This window comes from Rattus norvegicus, chromosome 6, assembly GCF_036323735.1.
Source record: "Rattus norvegicus strain BN/NHsdMcwi chromosome 6, GRCr8, whole genome shotgun sequence".
Taxonomy (NCBI): domain Eukaryota; kingdom Metazoa; phylum Chordata; class Mammalia; order Rodentia; family Muridae; genus Rattus; species Rattus norvegicus.
This window is the reverse complement of record NC_086024.1, coordinates 25,874,030-25,895,374: the sequence shown is the minus strand read 5'-3', so window position 1 is coordinate 25,895,374 and position 21,345 is coordinate 25,874,030. Positions and strand designations below refer to the sequence as shown.

Sequence of the window (21,345 nt, the reverse complement as noted above, 5' to 3'; positions counted from 1 at the left end):
TGGGTGTGAACACCTGCAACCCTCCCCCCAAAACACACAGAGAGGGAGGATTGAATCAGAAAAAGATAGTGAACATTTTTCTTTTATAGTCTTAACTTCCTTTGACCATTTTCCTTGTATAGTCTTAACTTCATTTTAATTTAAAAAAGGAGTAGTCAGGGTAGGGAATGAAATGAAGATGTGTTTACAACTGAAACTTTACAAAGGTCTCACCATCTTGAAGGTAGATGTGGAGAATGTGTAGGAAGGTTTAGAACGGAATACCAACGCTTCTGTTAGAAAGGGAACATGCTCCTGCTTTACGGGCTGGAACTATACTTGTAATCAGCAAAATTGTGGGGTAGTAGCCGCTGAACTGGGTCCCCGCCTGTTAAGTGGCAAAGTGGTATTGATATGGAAGGCCACACCTAAGGCGGAAGGGGAGATCCTGCTGTAAACCACAGAAGTGAGTTAGTGCTTCATTGTGGGCTGCTCTTCAGTGGTGTATGCCATGGGCTTCAGGGAAGAGGACACAGAGACTGATGGAGGCCACCTTTGTATGGAGAGCAGGGTATGTGGGGAAATGTAGCAAGTGGTCAGTGATTCCTAGAACTACTGCAAGAGCAACTGAGGTAGAGAGACTGGTAGTTTGAGAGGACAATTAAGTGATGCCATCAGCTGAACGTGAGACTCTAGACTGTAGCTCTGAGGACTATGGATGAGAAAAGGGTAGACCACTGGGCTGTGGTGGCACATGTCTTTAATCACAGTATTCTAGAGGCAGAGGTAGGTGGATCTCTGTGCATTTAAAACCAGCCTAGGTCTACAGAGCAAGATGTAGTTCAGCCAAGGCTACACAGAGAAAGCCTGTCTCAAAACAAACAAACAAACAAACAAACAAACAAACAAACAAGCGCCAAAAAGAAAACCAAACCAATGACAACAAAAAGGAAAGCAGGAAAGGAAGGGTAACCACCACAAAGAATACTGAACATGGACAGGGTTGAGAGTAGAAAATGAAAGAGGAAGCCCTAAAAAACAATGACTAAATCTGAGTGGGATAGAACATTTTTTGGACTATTAGATGGATTATTTGACTGACAGAAAGGATGAAGTTTTATTAGAGGCTGATTGCTTTTGTAGGAAGTATGAGGAATTTATAGCATGTCCAGAGTTAGCCTGTAGGAATTAATATGTACAAGTTGGGTTTCCGATGAAACTGTCTGTGAGGGGATCTACTGTCGAAGACACATGAAAGGTAATGACAAAAGCCAGGCAATAGGGCAAGAGTGAACCGGATGTCCGGAAGTGGGCTTTCTGCAAGTTGAGCCCGAGAGGTGAGATGCTGGCTAATAGTGAGGAAGTAACTTGATGAATGCACTTAATGAGGTGTCCTGAGCTCTCTGGCCCCACGCTGATGTGAGCCAAAGCTCATATCCTTACTTAACTAGACTAAGTGTCCCATTGGCACAAGTCCCTGCAGAGTTACAGTTGAAAGCTGAGCCACGATGATGGATGGATTTGATTTTTCTTCCCTTTGTGCGTGAGGTCCAGCTAGGAAGCCACAAGTCTTCTAAGACTGCAGCTGCTGTTGCTATGGCAGCCTTCCACAGCTGAGAGAGCTGAGAATGTCAACCTGTTAGATGTGGGCTAAAGAAGGCCACAGTGACAACTGCCTGGCTTTGAGTATTTCAGCTTAGTGGCTTTTCTGCCTTATGTCTCAGTTGTTACACCAATCATTTCATCTACAAAATGTGGCTGTGAGGCAGAGCCACCTGTAAAGGACATGGCTAGTTCATCCCCAACTAGAGTTAATGTTGCCGAGTTCACATCAAACATGGAACCAAGGTCCTTGTTTTCAAGGTTTGTCTTTGAATTCCAAGGAAGTGGATGAGAGCATGTGCATAGATAAATAGCATGGCCGCTAAAAATAAGAAGTTGGCATTGTAACATCATGATGTTTTAAAGCCATATATGTAGGTGTGTATCTGATCCATGATATTTTTGCCTTGCTGATAGTATAATTAAATAAAAATAACAGTACATGGGAAAATTAAAGTAATTACTGCTTTATGTCTCTGCATCTCTCTCTCTCTCTCTCTCTCTCTCTCTCTCTCTCTCTCTCTCTCTCTGTCTCAAAAACAACAACCCAGGAAATACCCTCACTGGATCAAGAGAAAACAAGACTTGAACCTGGGCAACCCCAGCTCTCCCCAGGGGTTTCAACTATTCATCTGCACCCACAGTTCCCAGGTAACCTGAGCTGATGTGTGTTGTTTAAAGGGATATTCTGAAACAATTCATGAGGATGTGTGTGTGTGTGTGTGTGTGTGTGTGTGTGTGTGTGTGTCTTTGATTGTGTTTAATGAATCATTCATTGAGCTGTATCTTTTAATTCATCATGAAATGCCTATTTCTGGTCATTGCAGTACATCCCTATACTAGAACAATGTTGGTTTGAGAAGAGTAGCGTATGTAAGAAAATATCAACTTCTATATAGTATACTATATTTCTGTGTAGTATACAGTGTACAAACAGAACTTCTTATTTATCAAGTGGTCATGTTTTGAACTCTGACTTAATACCATGGGCTTTCAGGATCATCGTCAGTTCCTGAACAGGGCTATTGCATTATTTAGATGAAGTCGTACTTATATTTTGTACAAGGATGCCAGTGTACATGCCAAGATTGAATTTCCCTGTCCCCCTTCCTCATGCAGTAGTGGTTGAAAAGACATCCCCTCCTGTGCCTGTGGAGGTGGCTCCTGAAGGTTCTACATCAAGTGCCAGCCAAGTGATTGCTCCTACGCAAGTAACAGGTCAGTGAGTATTTGCTGTGCTGTGCATCCCATGAGAACATGGCTGCAGACTACACTTAATATGGACTAACAAATGCGTGAGATAGATCGTCACAAGGTTAGTCATAAGTATAGATGTATTGATGATGAGTGTGCACAAGGAAATCATGGTACATGTACAATGGCACATTATAGAGGTATTAATGTATTTAAAGAATATTTAGTATTTTAAAGAAATACTTCTGGAGTAATACTTAAGAAAAAACTATAGGACACAATGTCATGATTGCAATTTTACTTTTAAATGTGTACAAACAAGGAAAAGGAGATCAAAAGAACTGCATCCGTGTTTACCAGTGACGAGCTAGAAGTTTATAGGTGATCTTTATGCTCTTAGATATTATTTTGTATATTCAAAATTTTTTCTAATATATATATTTCAATCCTTATTTTTAAAATTCTAGAAATGTATTGCTTTTGAAACAAATGGGAGAATATTATGAGGTAATGTTCTTTATAGTAGAGAAATAGGAAAATGGAATAAGACGATGTATAGGAAAAATGATACAGAAATAAATGGGGAATTTTGACATAATATATAATAGAGAAAAACATTGAATCCAAACATTCAGTTGCTGAGAATAAAATGTTAAGTGACAAAGGAGAAAGAGGTAGGCCATAGGCTCAACCATGAACTTAGAAGCAGTTCAGTGATAGAACCAAGACACACTTGCACCGCTGGCCTTGGCCCTCCCTGAGCTACATGGCATCCCCTCTTGGGTTTTATTATCAGTACCAAGTGAAGAGCAGTAGAAATGTGAGCAGTTCTAAATATCTTTAGAGATCTATAATGAAAGAAGACGTTTGTAATTTGCCCTTCAGAAGAGGACAGGCTCATGACAGTAGGCGGCCGTAATGAGGCTCTCAAGTGGAGCCATCAGGAGAAGATCATACCCTAACACCATGATGGGGCCCCGAAGAGAGAGAAAGTCTTCAATGCCACAGGGAAAGGGGGAACTGCTAATCTAAAAGGTTTTCAGGAATGGTGGGCGAGTTTCACTCAGATGGCCTAGCCTCACCTTGCCTTAATGCCAAGGGATATGGAGGTTGGCACTGTGTAGGAAGTCATCCTGGGGCTACAAATGGGGAGGGAGAGAAAGTGAGACTTCACAAGCTCACAGCATTCTTATAAACTTTGTGCACTGAGAAAGACTGCGGGGGGGAGAGACGGACTCCTGTGTGTGTGTGTGTGTGTGTGTGTGTGTGTGTGTGTGTGTGTGTGTGTAGCATGTGTATATATCTATATATATGTATATACATACATATATATATATATCGAGAGAGAGAGATACAGACTTACAGATTGGTACAGATGATAGATCAATAGACTGACAGATATTAATAGAAAATTGGCTCTGTAATCAAATACAAATGATGATTTTACAATGGGCATGACTGAAATTATTGTTCTATATTCTGAGCCCATATATGTGGACATCTGCCCTGCTCATCTGAAGACATATAAGCATGTAATATTGTTGCGGTAAAAATAAAAAATAGGCGTGATGGGTTCCTGTGTGTCACCCCTCTACGCTGGCCCCCTGATACTCTCGGACCCGGGCGGTCACTCCCTGGCTTAGTTCTGGCACACACACACACACATATGTGTGTGTGTGTGTGTGTGTGTGTGTGTGTGTGTGTGTGTGTATGTATATATCTCCAATTATGTCTATATACATACATATAGGTGGGGCAGACTCTGGGCATGTGTGAGTGCAGTGTCTGCAGAGTCATGGATGGTTCTGGAAGAGCAGAATGGGCAGTTAACCACTGGGCCATCTCTCCTGCCCCAGTAGTCTTGGTTTCATCGCTTAAATGCAAACGTGAGGAATGACTAACAAGGGGGAGTTTCTGGGCTTCAGCGAACTGGGGAGCTGAAGGAAAGAGAAACGAATGCAGCCCTGCTATATGAAGTTGTAAGAGGACAGCTCAATTTAGTCTGGCAGATACTCAGCAGTAGCATCTGCTATCACATGTTTGAAGCACAAACATTTCCTTCCAGGAAACAAGTGACCCGACTTTCTTTTTTCCATTTTGTGTAACAGTTGTAAGTGCTTCCACTTCCTCCAGTAAAATAACCTTTTGGAAGAAATCCATCCTTAGGGAGAAAATTATAAGTCGAGAGTCTTCTAATTGATGTGTTTGCAGCTTCTGAGTTATTACGTGAACATGAAGTGCAATAGCATGAGACTACCGTGTCATGCCAAATTTCACTTTCAATCAAAATGTAACCATTCCTGGCAATTTAATGTGAGGACCAACGTATAGCTTTAAGGAGCCTGAGCATTATTGGCCACAGGGACGTTGTACAGTTTTCATCCCTTAAAGTTTAAACACAAAGTCATGTCTTGCTGCTATTTTCTCCCATAATTGGAGGAAGGGATGGACTAACCTACGCTTCTAAAATAAACACCATCAGTTCCACGTTGCTCAGTGATGATATCTTTGTGGTTGCAAGATTGGAGAGGAGCCTTTTTGGACGTAGCCACACACCCTTGGACGCGGAATAATTAATTAGAAAAGAGGCGGAGTATTTGCGGGAAGCATTAGTTTACTCCGAACAGCTGACTTGGTGACTTGCCGCGTTACTGGCCTACCGTTTCCAAATAAATCAGGCATTTCAGCATAGAAATTCTTGATTTTGCACAGTGTCACAATAGCTGAAGGATAGGTTGGAAAAATCAAACCTTTATTTCTCTAGCAAATATTTACAAAGTGGAAACATCTGTTTCAATTGTTGTGGGACAATGTCTGCTCCTCCTGGGGAAGTTGGGAAGCCAGGGCATTTTAATAAACCTTTCCATGAGTTAATACTTGATGCCTTGCTTTCACTCTTCTATTGCCCTTGCAAGCTGGCCAGGAACTGCTTTTCCTCTCCCACAACTACCTTATAGAAACCTCCATAATGACCATGGCCAGAATGTTTTAAAAACTATGTGCTAGTCTGATTTTTCCAGAACTTAGAGTTGGCCCCCTTTGAAAGTGTTCAACTCTGAAGCATAGTCCTACTGTCGTTACGGTCTCAAAACCGTTACGGTCTCACTATGCCGATGTGAAATGAATTGGTTATTCAAGTATAAAATCGTCACCCTTTGCTATTCTAGCTCCATTGTCTGTGGGTTGATTCCTTATTCTTCTATCCGTTTGGATAATCACACGATGAACGGGTGACCTTGAGACCAACACATGGGCTTTTACAACTGGCCCAAAGCTTCTCTTTTCACTGAGTTTTAGAAAATGAACACACTGAGCTTCTGAGTCTCCCACTGACATTGTAACTAAGAGGCACAGAGCATTTGGTTTTCCACTGGCTTTTGCTCATGGTTCTTTCCTCGGAGTCCCTAGTGGATTCTAGACCAAGGAAGAGAATAAGGTTCTTGAGCTGGTGAGGGTGAGGTTGTGTCAGGGGCAGCACCGTCTTACAACCCAAGATGCACACATGCAAGCATTTTGAAGGGTACAGGAAATAGTCCAGTGGGACACTCAGTCACCCAACCATCTCAGTGGGTTACCTAACAATCTCTAAAACAAAGGACAGTCACTTTAACCAGGGAACCCCTGAGGACAGGAATGAGTACTGCCTGAGAGGTTAGGCCTCAGCCGAATGTCCTGGCTGTGTTTCCAAAGCGCATGTAGACAGTTTCCAAAAGGAATGTGTCTTCATAGAGTGGCCCATTCTGTAGGAATGCGGTCCATCCTGCATGAATGCCTGAAGCTTGAAGCTAGGCATGCTCATGCCCCTTCCCCCACTGATATATATGTCTACTCATGTGCACATGCTAGAGATCAAAGGCAAACCCAGAGCTTTTCTCATCCTAGGCAAGTGCTTTACCACTGAGCTTAGTGCCTACCTTTTTGAGGTAGGGATTTATGTAGCTCATGCTGACCTTGAACTCTTGTTTCTCCCATTCCCATTTCCCAAGTGCTAGGATTCTAGAACTATAACGCCAATCCCAGCTGACTTATACTCAGTTTAAGGAAAACACTGATTTCGATTAACTTTTTGGTGTTTGCTTTGTAGATAGCATCAAGCTATCCTGAAGGCGGTTGAGGCTCTTTCTGTCCAGGAGGGCGGGGTCTTGCTTAGCAAGTGAATGGTAGCAATCTTTGAGAACACATTAATCATAATAATGAATCTCCATGAAAATGGGATGGCCAATGAAGAAATCAACTGTGTCGTAGGAATGTTCCTTCCATTCCATCTCTTATCCTCCTTCGTTCCCCTCCTCCCTCCCTCCCTTTCTTCCTGGATGCATCTCCTAGTACCCTCTAGTGGTGTCAATGAGACAGTTTCATACATCTTGAGTGCCCCACTAACCAGGACTAATATTTTTGAGCTGTGCCTCTGAATGCATAATCTACAAGACAGTCAATGCAAACTCCCCAACATTCTTCTCTTGTATGACTTCAACCCCGCAGCTCTAATTTAATGTGTTGGATTGAAGGGAAAGGCCACTGTTACTCATTCCATTTCTTACAACTAAAGAGTTGTCACTGTTAGCCATCTTTCCTGCAGATGGCTAACAGGACATAATAGAACCAACGTAAGAGGAATAAATGAAATACATTGACAAACTGTGTGGTGGGAATATATTGAGTTCTGTCCCAGCACCATGTGTTTTTGGAGACTTTCATTCATGTGTGCAAAAATTCCAACCTAAGTAATGCCTGAAAACAAGAGATAAATATTTCCTCAAGAAATTGGTATTCATGAGGGGGGTTGCTGTCGTGATTAAACCCCAGTTTTACAGCCTTCAGTTAGCTCTGAATCATTGTGCATTCAACCTTCTGATGAATTCATTTTTGGCTTTTCTGTTTTAAGAAAGTGGCCAGGAAAATGTGTATAGGAATTTCAATAATTAACAAACCAAGAGTGTTAAATGCCAATCAATTAAAAAGGAGGCATCTACTATAATGAATAAACGAAAACTGGAGATGTATTTGTTTATTTTCCTCTATGAAATTCCCACAGGAGAATTTTTACCTGAGAGTCTATGCTTTCATACCAGTGAAACTCTACCTTCAGGGTTTTGTTGCACATAGAAATGACATTATGTTTATTTTATTTTATGTGCATGGTGTGTGTGTGTGTGTGTGTGTGTGTGTGTGTGTGTGTGTGTGTGTGTGTGTGTGATCACGCGCGCGCAATGCCTGGTGGCTGTGGGTGCTAGAAGAGGGTGTCAGATCTCCTGGGACTGGGTTTTGCAAACAGTGTGGCTGCTGAGAATTGAACCTTGGTCCTCTGGAAAAGCAACCAGTGTTCTTAAGTGGAGAGCCATCTCCAGTTCTATCCCTGTTAGGTATATGACTTCATTGTGAACAGTAGGAACAATAGTCATGACCAACGCCTTTGAGCTGCACATTAAGTGACATGTGTTACTGGGCTCTTTTCAACTCTGAAGTTGGAACTCCGATTATTTCTATTTTGCACTGGTAAAGTATGGTCTAGAAATGACTGAGTAAGTTATCCCATGCTACAGGACTATACATGACATTAGAATGTATACCCTTTTCTGACTGCAAGCCATCAAAGCAATTGGTGTGCTTACCACACTCTGCCATTAAACTTTCCTGCAGGTGTCATTGGAGAAAAGATGTCTTAGGTGGGCAAGCCATCTCAGAAAGGCCCTTTAGTATCCTACACCTTTCGATGAATTAAGCTCATTTTTACGCATTCCTAGGCATCTCCACCATCATGGTGTGATGACATGTGATGGTATGGGTTGGGGTGAGGGCTTGGACAGTGCAGTTTTGGAGGAAGCAGGAAGTGTCACAGAGGCATCAGTAGGAAAGCAAGGGCAAATGGAAGAGATTTAAGGTACGGTTCTACTTTGCTAAGGCAAAGTGTGATCACCTTAGCATTGCAATACTCATGTAGAAATTTTAGGAGTCTGGACAGTAGAAGTAAAATTTTGCATGAGCTTGAACACTTCTGAGGAACTCAAATTTGAAGTGCCAATGGATGGAAATCCCTCCTACATTTCTCATTAGAAGAGACCGTGTGATGACTCAAATTCTCTCCCATAAGAAGAAATAGAATTCAGAGGAACTCTTTGATAGGCCATGCAGGAAGTTGCTTTGTGAAGGATTGATTTTCTTACACCTTCATCATGGAAGACTTCTGAACTTCTGTTTAGTTCACCTTCTAACTTGATTCCCCCGGAAATGAGGGACGAGCTTAGGTGAAACCACCTGGTCCGTCACAAAGCAGTTGCCTGAATTTGCAGTTAAACTCATAGCCACAGTGTTCAGGATACAGACCTCAGCTGCTTGTGAAACATTGTTACAGGGGGACACTGAAATGCCTGCTGAGGTGGTGTTCCTCACATTGCTTTGCTTCTTTTAAAGAAATCAACGAATGTACTGTGAACCCGGATATTTGCGGAGCAGGACACTGCATCAACCTGCCGGTGAGGTATACCTGCATATGCTACGAGGGCTACAAGTTCAGTGAGCAGCAGAGGAAGTGCATTGGTAAGGAACACATGTGGTAGGCAGACTCTTGAGTAGGAAACAGTTGCATACTTGGAATGCTTCTTAATTTTAATCATCCTGGGAAAACATTACTGTTTAATTCTTTAGAGAGAGCTTTAAATTTTTTTTTTTTTTAAAAAGGAGTAGTTTGCTCAAATCCCAGGATTCTCTTATTTCTGTGTTTAATGCCTTGCTACAGGTGGGACATTTGCATAAAAGTGGGCTGCTTTACAAAAATGAATAAAATAGGAACTGCAGCCATAGCTACCTATAATCTTGTTTCTATCCCACACAAATCAACACTGAAGCATGCAGCAGTAATAAATCCATGTATACATGCAAAGTCTGACATATGCATGCAAAGTCTGATTTCGGATAGGAGTTGCTAAATTCAAAACCTCTTCATGCATGAAGAGTGGATTCCTAAGTGAGCAGGGGGAGTATCTCATGGGTGTTATAGAATTACTAGTCATTCATTACAGTGCGTTGACTTCAACTTCATTTTAACGTTTTAAAAGAAAATTTCCTCCATTTTAAGACGTGGGCAAGAAGTCAGTAAGTGAATGATTAAGTAAGCACCGAGAACACACACCCAGCACTACTTTACTGTCTGCATTTCATATGTATATATGTATGCATATGTGTAGGTGAGTGGGTATAAGACACACCCCCCACTGATATTTACTTTCTCCTGCGTCTGTCATGTGTAGTCACCTTAGGAACTTAAGTTACTAAGCAGGAAAGGTAATAGAGACGATCACGACCCAGCAGTGGCTCTGGATGCATTGCAAGTGGGCTGTCTCTAACTTTCCTGGTGAAGGTGAATCCCAATGCTCGGCGCCCCTGCTCGCCAGGATAACTTTCTCTACTGAGCCAGCATCTGTATTGTTGAAACACTAGTGATAGTTAGGTTTTATGGGGTCTTTTTATAGTGTTTTAAGTCTTACCCTTTGAAACTTACACATTCCCTGTGAACACTCCTAAGGGTTATTTCCCCTTTGGCTACTCTTTTTTGCTTATGAAGAACTCTCTGATCCCCAGGGAGTGGTGTCGCTAGTTGGTGCTTCACAGAAAATGGAAACAGAGTCCTGATACGCACTTCTAACTTTGCCCATCGTATTCTTGTTAACAGACATTGATGAATGTGCTCAGGCCCAGCATCTCTGCTCCCAGGGTCGCTGTGAGAACACAGAGGGAAGTTTCCTGTGTATTTGCCCAGCAGGGTTTATGGCCAGTGAGGAGGGTTCTAACTGTATAGGTAATAATGATGTTGTTCTTGGCGTTGGCTCTTGGGGGATGGGCAAGTTCGGCACTCACGCAAACATTGCAACACTCTTCTATTAAACATTATTATTAACATTGGCTATGCTATAGCAATCTGCTTGGTCCTGGGAGGCAACACTTTGGAAGGATGCATATCAAAGGTGTGCAATAAAAGAGCTTATTTTGGGGTCACCACCGCCGTCATGTGAATGTAAACATTCACCTTGAGAGCGTTCTGAGTACATCAAAGTGATGATGGCATAAACCAGATATTTTACTATCACATTTAAATAGATAGGAGTGAGGAGACGTAGAAAGTGGTTTCTTTGCAAGGCATAACTGGTATAGTCACTACGGAAATCAGTGTGTAGACTTCTAAAAAAGAAAACCCTACAAATAGAATGGCCATATGAACTAGCTGTACCATTTCTTGACACATACCCCAAAGACTCTGTATCCTGCCACTTATGTATGCTTATACACTTATAGCTACTATTGTGCTATTTACAGTAGTCAGGAATTGGAACCAGCCTAGATAACACACACACACACACACACACACACACACACACACACACACACACACACAATGGAAGTGTTTTTCATCTCTCAAGAAAAATGAAATTACTAAAATTTCTAGAAAATATTAAGTAAGTTTATTTATACTCAGAAAACCAAATGCTGCATGTTTTTATATGCAACCCCTAACTTTGTGTGTTCGTGTGTATGTATGTATGTACATGTGTGTGTTTTTTTATGGAAATGAATATGATTAGGGGTCAGGAAACCAGAAAGGGACCCATGAGAAGGGGGAGGATACTTAAAAAGAAAGATCTAGATATGGTGGAAGGAAGAGAAATTGTGTGGCATCGAGGCATAAAGGGAGATACTGGGAGAGGATGCAGGTTGGGGCAGCATTAGTAAGAAGGGATAGGGTGGGGGAGCAGGTTGGAAGGGGGAGAAACAAAAACAAAACTAAATGTAAAGGCCATAAAGGAAATGTATTATTTTGTTTGCTCACTAGAAACTAAGAATAAAAACATAGCAAATAAAAATGAATAACCCTGGACAATACTCTGTGTTTCATGCAGATGTGGATGAATGTCTGAGGCCCGATGTGTGTAGGGACGGCCGCTGCATCAACACTGCTGGGGCCTTCCGATGCGAATACTGTGACAGTGGGTACCGGATGTCACGACGGGGCCACTGTGAGGGTGAGTGTGCTGACAAGACTGAGAGACCTGTGACTCAGGACTCCGAGACATAGATGGGTCTAGACCCAGGGCTGGAAGGCAGCTGCCGTGGGCTTTGCTCTTCTTCAGTGACCCAGTGAGTCCTTGGTCCCTTAACAAGGTTCAAAGCCCTTTCTCTGCTCACAGCCTCTGCCTGACTTCCGTGGCTCTGTCTGCCTTATTTCCTACGTGGATATTCTCCTTATTTTTCACCTTGGCATCTGTCTTTCCTGGTATTTGCAGTTGCGAGCACAGTTAATTGATGATTATTCTGGAATGAGGCCAGACTTAATTACAGTGTCTGGCCGCTCACTCATCTGTGAATACAATGCAGGTGTAACCTGGGTTCATTTTTCATTCCCCCCCCCCATCTTGCTGCATTCTTTTGTCTCAACTGTCTTCTTTTTACGTGTATTCTGGAACTTTCCTGCAGACTGTTTGAAGCGCTGTCTGACCAATTTGGAGCCAGAGACTAACAGTGCTAGATAACGTTTCTTCATTACACTGATGGAGATGGTGCTCATTAGTGAAATGTCTTGGAAACTGTGTACAGCATGGTCAGAATTATGTTCTAATTGGTGTTTCTGTTGGTGCAGATGTTCACCTTACATCACTATTACTCCTTTGTCCTCCTCCTCCTCCTCCTCCTCTTCCTCCTTCTCCTCTTCCTCCTTCTCCTCTTCCTCCTCCTTCTCCTCTTCCTCCTTCTCCTCTTCCTCCTTCTCCTCTTCCTCCTTCTCCTCTTCCTCCTTCTCCTCTTCCTCCTTCTCCTCTTCCTCCTCCTCCTCTTCCTCCTCTTCCTCCTCCTCCTCTTCCTCCTCCTCTTCTTCCTCTTCCTCTTCCTCCTCCTCTTCCTCCTCCTCCTCCTCTTCCTCCTCCTCCTCTTCCTCTTTCTTCTTTTCCTCCTCCTCTTCCTCCTCCTCTTCCTCCTCCTCCTCTTCCTCCTCATCCCCCTCTCTTTCTCCTCCTCCTCTTCCTCTTTCTTCTCTTCCTCCTCCTCTTCCCCCTCCTCCTCTTCTTCCTCCTCCTCTTCCTCCTCCTTCTTCTTCTTTTTTTTTTTGGTAATTATTTTCCCCAGAGAGATTAACTTCTGCAGCAATATTGACACGGACTCACAAAGACACAGGACCCTGACCTGGTGTTTGAAGGGTTTAGAGTTAGATGTGGTATTGGATCCTGGCACTCCCTGGCTGGCTTCCTACAGCTGCCTGAAGCTCTGAATCATGTCCACTGTGGGCAGGCTTCTACAACTAGAGAAGGGATATGCTCAGTGGACCAGTCTTCCCTTAGCTGTCCCTTGGCTTCTGCATATTGGCTCCCTTCACACGCAGATGACCTAGGGCTGGAATGAGAACTAATTAGACATTTCTTGGCAGTCCATACATGCCTGTCCTGCTGGCCTCTTGCCTCAGCCACTTGGGTTCTAATTCTAGAGACAAGTGGGAGCGTTGTGTGTTACTGGGCATCTGATCAGTTTGGATCAGTGCAGAGCCATGAACCTTCCTATCTATGGCCCAGTGCCACTGGACAAGCACCAAAGTGTCCCCATTGTCCTCTTCTAGGGAATCCTTCCTCTGCAGTACAGAGTGTGTGACTAGAAAAGCATGGGTGGGAATTAGTTGACAACTCTCGTTCATAGTAACTGTCTGGTCTAAACCTTTCTATGTTGCCTATCAAAGGAGAGCCAGGAAACCAATTGGCAGGGTCATTGTGAGTATGAATGTATGTAGCTGCAGCCTATATAATTCCTCATCTTCTCCCTTTCAAGTCCTTACATCCTCTTCCATGACTTCTTGCCTATGTATTCTCCATTGGCCCAAGCAAAAATAGTGCTAAAAATTGAAGATATGTTTGGCAAATATTCATACACAAAAAGGAAACCAAGCACTAATCCTTAATTATGCTCCATATATAGTCGCAAAGAAGAGAGAGGATATTTAAATAATGACAGAAAGTAGCCTAGAACATTTAAAACGCTGCATTTTATAGCTTACAGGAGATTCAGTAATAATCTATGGGAATTATTTAACTGAGGTTAACAAGTCACCAGGGTTCCGTGGGTGTGCATCCATCTATCTCCATAAAAAGGCTTGAAGAGAAAAAGAGACCAAATAATGGGACTGTTTTTAATTCCATGGTGGACCAGAACCAAAGGTCCCCAGGTCTCTGGCTCCCTGAAGCTTGTCTCAGACGTCATGAAGGAAGCTGCTTTCAAACAGAGTAGAGTCTCCAAGGAGCCCATTGTAATTTTCAGACATTATCTCATTTGCCCTTAAAATGTCACAAGGCAGGTGGCCCTGGCTCTGCAGATGAAGGCCAAGCAGGAAGTGCTTCAGCAAATCCGCAGGTGCTGCCCTACACCTCAACACAGAGCAGTCTGTGGCCAGTGACAATCTCTGGTTTGGCAGTTGCATTCCTATTTTTAAAAAAGAAAAGGATTCATATACAGTGGGAGAGGGGGATATCACAACAGGATGTCATGTAGTTACAGCGACGACTCGGTTTTTGTTTGTCCCCATGATACTCGCTTTAAGCATCTTTTGTGCAGAAGGTTCTTTCAGGAAGTGATCTTAAAGGTATCTAGAATGACGACTGCAAATGCCTGTGATTAATTAGTGAACCAATGCTGCTTATTTTCACTTTCACGTTTTGCCTTGAATCCTAAAAGTGTGTTTCCATAAGTATGTTCTGATGTCTTCTCTCTTGTACATTTTGTATTCAGAAACAGACATAACATGTGCTTCTGTAAATACATAATGCTTCACCAGGAAAGGAGACTTCTACTGGTATCATTTTAAAACTAGAACCTTTTTCCCTTCTTTTTTAAAAAGTGTCTTGAAACATAAGATACCATGCCTAGGACTGAGGATGGTTCTGTAACCTAAGGTCAATCCCCAGGACCCACAGGGTGGGAGGAGTGAAGCAATTCTCACAAGTTGTTCTCTCAAATGCACACACACACACACACACACACACACACACACACACACACACCCCTCATTACCTCTGACACAATGTCAACCATATTTAAAGTGGTTTCTCTCTTTAAAAAAAAAGAATTGTGATTAATAAAGTCACTTAGCATTGCACAGTAAAAGTGGCATTTTGCTGGAGAGTTTATAGATGGTCGTATCACCTCTTCTGGAAAATTTTTGAAGTATCTGATGAGTTCATTCTCCCTTCATTCTCTTTCACTTGTAAGAATCCATATAATATGATAGTTAAGCTACTCAATCCTATAATGCCCTCTGGTCCACGAAAACAAAGTGCTTATGTCACTAGAGATGTTATGTCTATGGAGAAAACCTCTATTGGATGGATGTGTGGCTTCGTCACCCTTGTCCTCCTTTCTTGTGTTTCTTTCTGGCAAGCTTTGCTATCACTTGAAAGATTTGGTCCACAGTGTGGCCCCAGACAACCCACTGACTCCCAGGGAGGAGAAGGCCGCCCTTCCAATGTGTACAAATATTTAACCACCTTTACCTGTGTGTTCCTCTTGGAGGTTCACCACTACACCCAGTGCCTCACCAAATACCTTCTTTCCTGAAATATAAGATGCTTTTTCTCATACCCATGATGAAATTCAGAGTTTGTTTTGGCCTTCTGATACAATGTTCACTACCTGACTTCTCAATGTTCCAGATATCGATGAGTGTCTGACCCCAAGTACCTGTCCCGAGGAACAATGCGTGAATTCCCCAGGTTCTTACCAGTGTGTGCCCTGCACAGAAGGGTTCCGTGGCTGGAATGGACAATGCCTCGGTAGGTACCACCACACTCCCATCAGGATTTCAATTCTTTGAAAATAAAGGTGAAATTGAAGAAACTTATGTGGTTCTCAGAAAAGTTTTGAATACCTTTCAATCATGGGGAATATAAGAAAATGATTTGGCACAGAGTACATGAAGTTCTAAAAGGGACAAATAGTTCTGAGGGACCCAAACTATCCCTACTAAGATCTTAAATAAAATAAAACAAAATGGTAAACACCACAGAAAGGAAAGAAAGGGAAGTATATGTGCTCAATCCCAGCTATTTGGGAGGCTGAAGAAGAGGGATTGCAGCTTACAGGCCAGCCCAGAGTACATAGCAAGATCTTCTCTCAGATTGGAAACGGCTGGGGATGTAGCTCAGTGATAGTGCTTGTGCCTAGCTTGTGTCTGTTCCTGTGTTCAATCCCTGTACTGGACTAAAGGGAAGAAAATGTAGTGAGGTGGAGTGGAAGACAGAGAGATGGGACACAGCAAGAAGCTGGCATGGCACACACAGAACTGAAACGAAGGAGCTAAAGAAGAGAGAGTTCTCTGCTGCTGTGGTTCTCTGCCTTTGTGCATCTGTTTGCCTACGATTGTTTTGTTTTAAGCTGAGCTCTTAGTTCTGGGGAGACGGTTTCAGCTGTTAAGAGCATAGGATGCGGGGCTGGAGAGGTGGCTCAGTGGTTAAGAGCACTGACTGCTCTTCCAGAGGTCCTGAGTTCAATTCCCAGCAACCACATGGCAGCTCACAACCATCTGTAATGGGATCTGATGCCCTCTTCTGGTGTCTGAAGACAGCAATGGTATACTCATATAAATAAAATAATTTATTTAAAAAAAAAGAGCATAGGATGCTCTTGCAGAGGATACTTGTAGTTTCCAGAACCCACACGGCATCTCACCACTAACCTGTGACTACAGTTCACTCCAGTTCCAGGGGCTCTGTTACCATCATCTGGCCTTGGAGCACTGCATACATTTTGGTACACATACATACATGTAAGATAATACTTAGACACAGAGATTTAAGAAAATAAATCTTGTTTTTTTTTAGAAATTTACATCTTTCTACTTCATGCCAGAACATTGAATATGTGAGTTTAGCATAGCCTTCATTCCTATTTTAATTTCTTTCCAAATGTGTAGTAACTACACACACACACACACACACACACACACACACACACACACATACACACCCTAATAATTGTGTCACATACTGAAATATATTGAGGAGCAAAATGAATCATAAAACAGGTTGCTCTCAAACACTCCTTAATGGACATTTCAATGAGGAAGGAAGGGAAACCGTTTCTGAGAGAGCAAGATGTATGCCAGAAACCTCTGGATAAATGGAGCTGGCTGTGCAAGAGAAGGCCAATGTAGTTGATCCCAGCGAACAGAGAACACATGCTGCAAGAGATGGGGACAGAGCAGGCAAGGCCCTCCACTCAGTTACAAATGTTGATTTTATTCTGCTAACTCTGGGGAGACATTTAGGTGCTTAGAGTGATGGAGATTAGTTGACAGCAGAGACAATGTCAGTGCTTTGGCTTCATGACCAGACATCAGGACCTGTGCAGCCATTGTTGCTGGTACAGTTGCCCTTGTTCTAAAACACCATCTACATCCCCATCCCCATCCCCATCACGTCTCTATCTCCATCCCCATTCTCATCGCCAAGAAGCTCCAACCAATGGGATTGTGAGATTCCATTCACCTCCTGTTTATAGATAAGCAGTGATCCATGCCATTGGTGCTACTCAGAAAGTGCATTTGGTTTTGTTTTCCCATCTGTCATGTTTCCGAGTTCTTTTGGTGTTCTCGTCTTCACATACTGGCGTGTATGAACCAGAAGCAATGCCTTAGCCAACTCTGTCTTAACTAGCTATAGCTCACAACAGTGCAAACACCTCCTGACTCATGGATTCCCTGATGTTATGCGTCTACTCACACTGGTGAGTAAGCAGGTAGAAATAACACTGAGTCCTATAGGTCAGTCTATTGCTCAACTAGGCCAGAGTCACACTTGGGCTCCTTGTGTGCCTTGCTAATGTTTTCTGTCTCCCGTCATTAAGGATAGGCAGTGTGCTTTCTCCTCCTCCTTTGGGTAAAATGTCAGGCTCTATAACATATAGCTCAAGATCTGCTTCCAAAGCAGAATTACCATTCCTTCATTGCTCATATCAAACCTGCCGCTCTTCTCAGTTTCCCACGGGGGATTTTTATAGATTACTGAAACCTGTTTTTCCATCTTAATCTTTTCACTGGTCACAGAGTTTCTAGGGCTGAAAAGATGATGGGGATGAGAGCAGACACGTCATGCTCATGCATGTATATTTGGCTTCAAAGCTTATTAGGGATGGTTTGGGTCGATCAGATTTGCTCCTTTTAGAGCTTCACAGCCTCTATGCCAACACATTGCATACATGCACACACATGTAATATATAACACACATATATCCATATGTGTATATGGAGAGAGAGAGAGAGAGAGAGAGAGAGAGAGAGAGAGAGAGAGAGAGAGAACAGAGAGCAATCTGGGTTAAATTCTAAAGTTTCAGGCAATGCTAATGAATGCTGACCTCTATCTTCTTGTGCCTTTATTTTTTATTTCTCACCTCAATACTTGGGTACTCTAAACTGCATTTTAGAAGGTGCGGTATTAGCGGAGCATAATGACACATGCCTTAAGCTCAGTTTCTGTGATGCCGCGTCAAGGGGAAAAGAATTTGAGGAGATCCTGAGGCACAAATCAAACTCCAGGTCAACATGAACTGGATAGTGAGACTCAGTTCTTTTAGCCCAAGAGTTCTCAACCTGTGGACCACATCCTCTTTGGGGCATCAAATGACCCTTGCACAGGTGTCACCTAAGACCATTGGAAAACAGTTACTTACATTACAGTTTATAACTAGCAAAACTACAGTTCTGAAGTAGCAATAAAATAATTTTTGGTGGGGATCACCATAGCATGAGGGACTGTCTTAAATGGCTACAGCATTAGGAAGGTTGCGAACCACCACCCTAGTCCCAAGAGAATCTACCCTGTGTTTTGAGTTGAGCAAATGCTCCATGTCTTGGCATATGTTTATTTATTCATTCACTGGGTATTTTTAGGGCCATGGGTGTTTGAGAGCAAACAACAGAATACCCCTTCTCAGGGTTCCTGTTCTCCAGCATTCAGCTGAACAACTGGACAATGAAATGCACAGGAGTTCAAGGCCATGAGTTTCATGGAGAAAGGGAAATGAACCTAAAGGAGAGAGGGGGTAGATAGAGCATTTTAGCGACGAGACCCTGGTACTCAGATAGCATGTTATAGAAAGGTAATCTCCACTAACCGCTTAGTTCTCTCTTAATAGTTATCAGTGGCTATATTTAATATAAAATTGTTATAACTATATTTGTCTAAGTTGTGTATATGTGTGTGCACATGCATGTATAAGTGGACCATGGTATGCAGGTAGCGGTCAGAGGACAACCTGTGAGAGCTAACGCTCTCCCTCCGTGTGGGTTCCGGGCATCGAACTCAGGACTTTCATCTTGGCAAATAAACTCTTGGTATTTGTTTCTTTAAAAATCGGCTCAGATAAGTTAGGATAGTCTCATAATTTGCCTGTTTTTCTTCCTTTTTAATGGAAATGTTTAGGTTAAGAACGTTAAAGATTTGGAATATCCTGTAGTAACATTTATTTGGAAGAAAATCTAGGCATGGCACTCATTAGCTGCCGTCTCTAGAGAAGACAGTCCCTGACCAGAAGGCTGTGGTGTTTTGGGACACTAGTGGTCTCCTCTCACAGTCAATTTTTCTGTTAAAAGACTTCGTTAAATTTGGCTGTTTGGGGCTGGAGAGAGGGCTTGTGATTAGAGCAGTTGCTGCTCTTGGAGAGGACACCTGTTCAGTTCCCAGCACCCACACAGAAGCTCACAGCCACCACGAACTACAGTTCTAGGGGGTCCAGCTCCCTCTTCTGAGCCCTAAGGGCATCAAACATCCATCATATGCTTACATTCTTGTGGGCAAGCCACTCGTATATGTAAACAAAAATAAATAAATCTCCAAAAAGGAATTTCCTTTAAAAGTTAAGAAGAAAAGGAATGGCCATACTCGCACAAAGACTTTAAGTGCATGAAAATGACGTAAAGAAACTTTCTAGCTGCCCTGCTAACTAAAAATTAATTTAAAACAAACTGTTCCAGCCCTAATATTCTTGGGGATTTGTCTGTCAATCTGTTTGTAATCTGAGTGAATGTTGAACTTGCCAAGGTCATTCATGACCAGCCTGGGTTTGTGCAGTATACTCTGAGGCTACCTAGCGACACAACTCTGTGGTTTATGAATGGAAACAGAGCTTATGTCAGAACAGGTAAGCCTTAGTTGGTATTGACTCGGGTGGGGGCTGTCTTGTCCCTATGCTTGGCTCAGGGTACATGGTGCTTCATTCCTTATCATTCACTGTTCACTTCAGACATCCGTGGGGTCCTTGCTCTACCTAACACAGCATTCCTTAGTGTCTTTTGCCAGTTCTCCGTGCTGTTCTGTTTCCTTCTTGAGCTGTAGATTTTAGTTGTCTCCTGATGGCTGCTCTTATCACTGGACCTGCACTCCTTGCATCTGGCTTTCAATCTGCCCTTCTTGCCAGTCTGGTTCTGTCTTCAATGACTGTTTCTTCACTCTAGGTTGGAGCCAGTTCCAGCTGGCTCTTTAAACCAGGGAAGGCAGCCTGGCAGGTCATCAAGTTACAGGTCAACAACTTCTCTTATGGAGGGACTGATGAGAGCCATTCCCCAGGGGCTGCTCGGACAGTTCATTATTTACAGACACCTTCAGTATCTCTGAAATTAGATGGAAGTTGGGCCACGTGATCTCCTTGAGGTTTAGTTTCATTATCTGTAAAATACCAAGGAAGGATTGAAACATCTTTGTATAGCTGTACAAATCACCAGGATCGAGTAAGCAATATGAAGCACTTAGTCTAGTAGATGATTGGGTTCAATAAATATAGCTCGCCAGCCATACGTCTCTTCATTGATTATCCTGAAATACAAAACATAGAGGTCCTATATAGACTAAATATGACACATTTTCTGTTCTCTAAGTAGCTGTGCCACTTTGGTTTTCTTCGACCCCATGGCATGTAGGTTTTCACTCTCCCTCTGTTATTGGAACTTTCTTATATGTACTAATTGTGTGGTTTCGTTTTAACTTCTTAGCCTTTTTACATGGATGGGATATAAGTCTTAGGGATTGAGATACGTCTCTGTGGGGTCCTTAATGATTCCTAATGACCATTAGGCTTTATGATAGATTGGATTTTTATATTAGTGCTACGGTTTCCTCTTTCCATCCCATTATTCTGTAAGCTCATCTTCACAACTCAGAATGCTTATGCTCTGTAGTGTGCAGGCCTTTGTTCTGTCTTCCTTAGAGTTGAGTCTGTGGCCACCTGACTTAGGAATGTGGGGAGGGGAGTGTTCCCAGAGCTTTATCAGAGTGTTACTTCTTTGTTAATCAATTTGGGCTAATGGCCTGGCTCCCACACAAGCCTTCTCAGTGTGGTTGGCTCAAGGCATTTGAATAACTTAGTGTCCAGAGTCTTGACCAGGCTCAGAGCCCTGGTAGAATAAACTTGGAGAACACACTGTTTACGACTTGTTTTCAGAATCTGTGTCTCAGAGATAGTTTTTGTGGGATGTGTGCGTGTTTCTATGCTGCTCTAAAACTGAAGGCTTGGTGCGTCAGAAACCTTTTGACCTAATATAGTAGAGGAGTGTTTGGT

At 42.7% G+C, this 21,345-nt stretch overlaps 1 protein-coding gene across 10 annotated transcripts in view; it reads left to right on the top strand.

The window, feature by feature from the left end:
* Ltbp1 (latent transforming growth factor beta binding protein 1) overlaps positions 1–21,345 on the top strand; it is a 395,722-nt gene that overhangs the window by 281,972 nt on the left and 92,405 nt on the right. For all 10 annotated transcript variants that reach the window (XM_063262385.1, XM_063262388.1, XM_063262387.1 and 7 more), the window contains 6 exons: positions 2,133–2,232; positions 2,701–2,799; positions 9,187–9,312; positions 10,445–10,570; positions 11,667–11,789; positions 15,450–15,569. In XM_063262385.1, the coding sequence (XP_063118455.1) occupies positions 2,133–2,232; positions 2,701–2,799; positions 9,187–9,312; positions 10,445–10,570; positions 11,667–11,789; positions 15,450–15,569 (694 nt within the window). The remainder of the gene's footprint in view (positions 1–2,132; positions 2,233–2,700; positions 2,800–9,186; positions 9,313–10,444; positions 10,571–11,666; positions 11,790–15,449; positions 15,570–21,345) is intronic.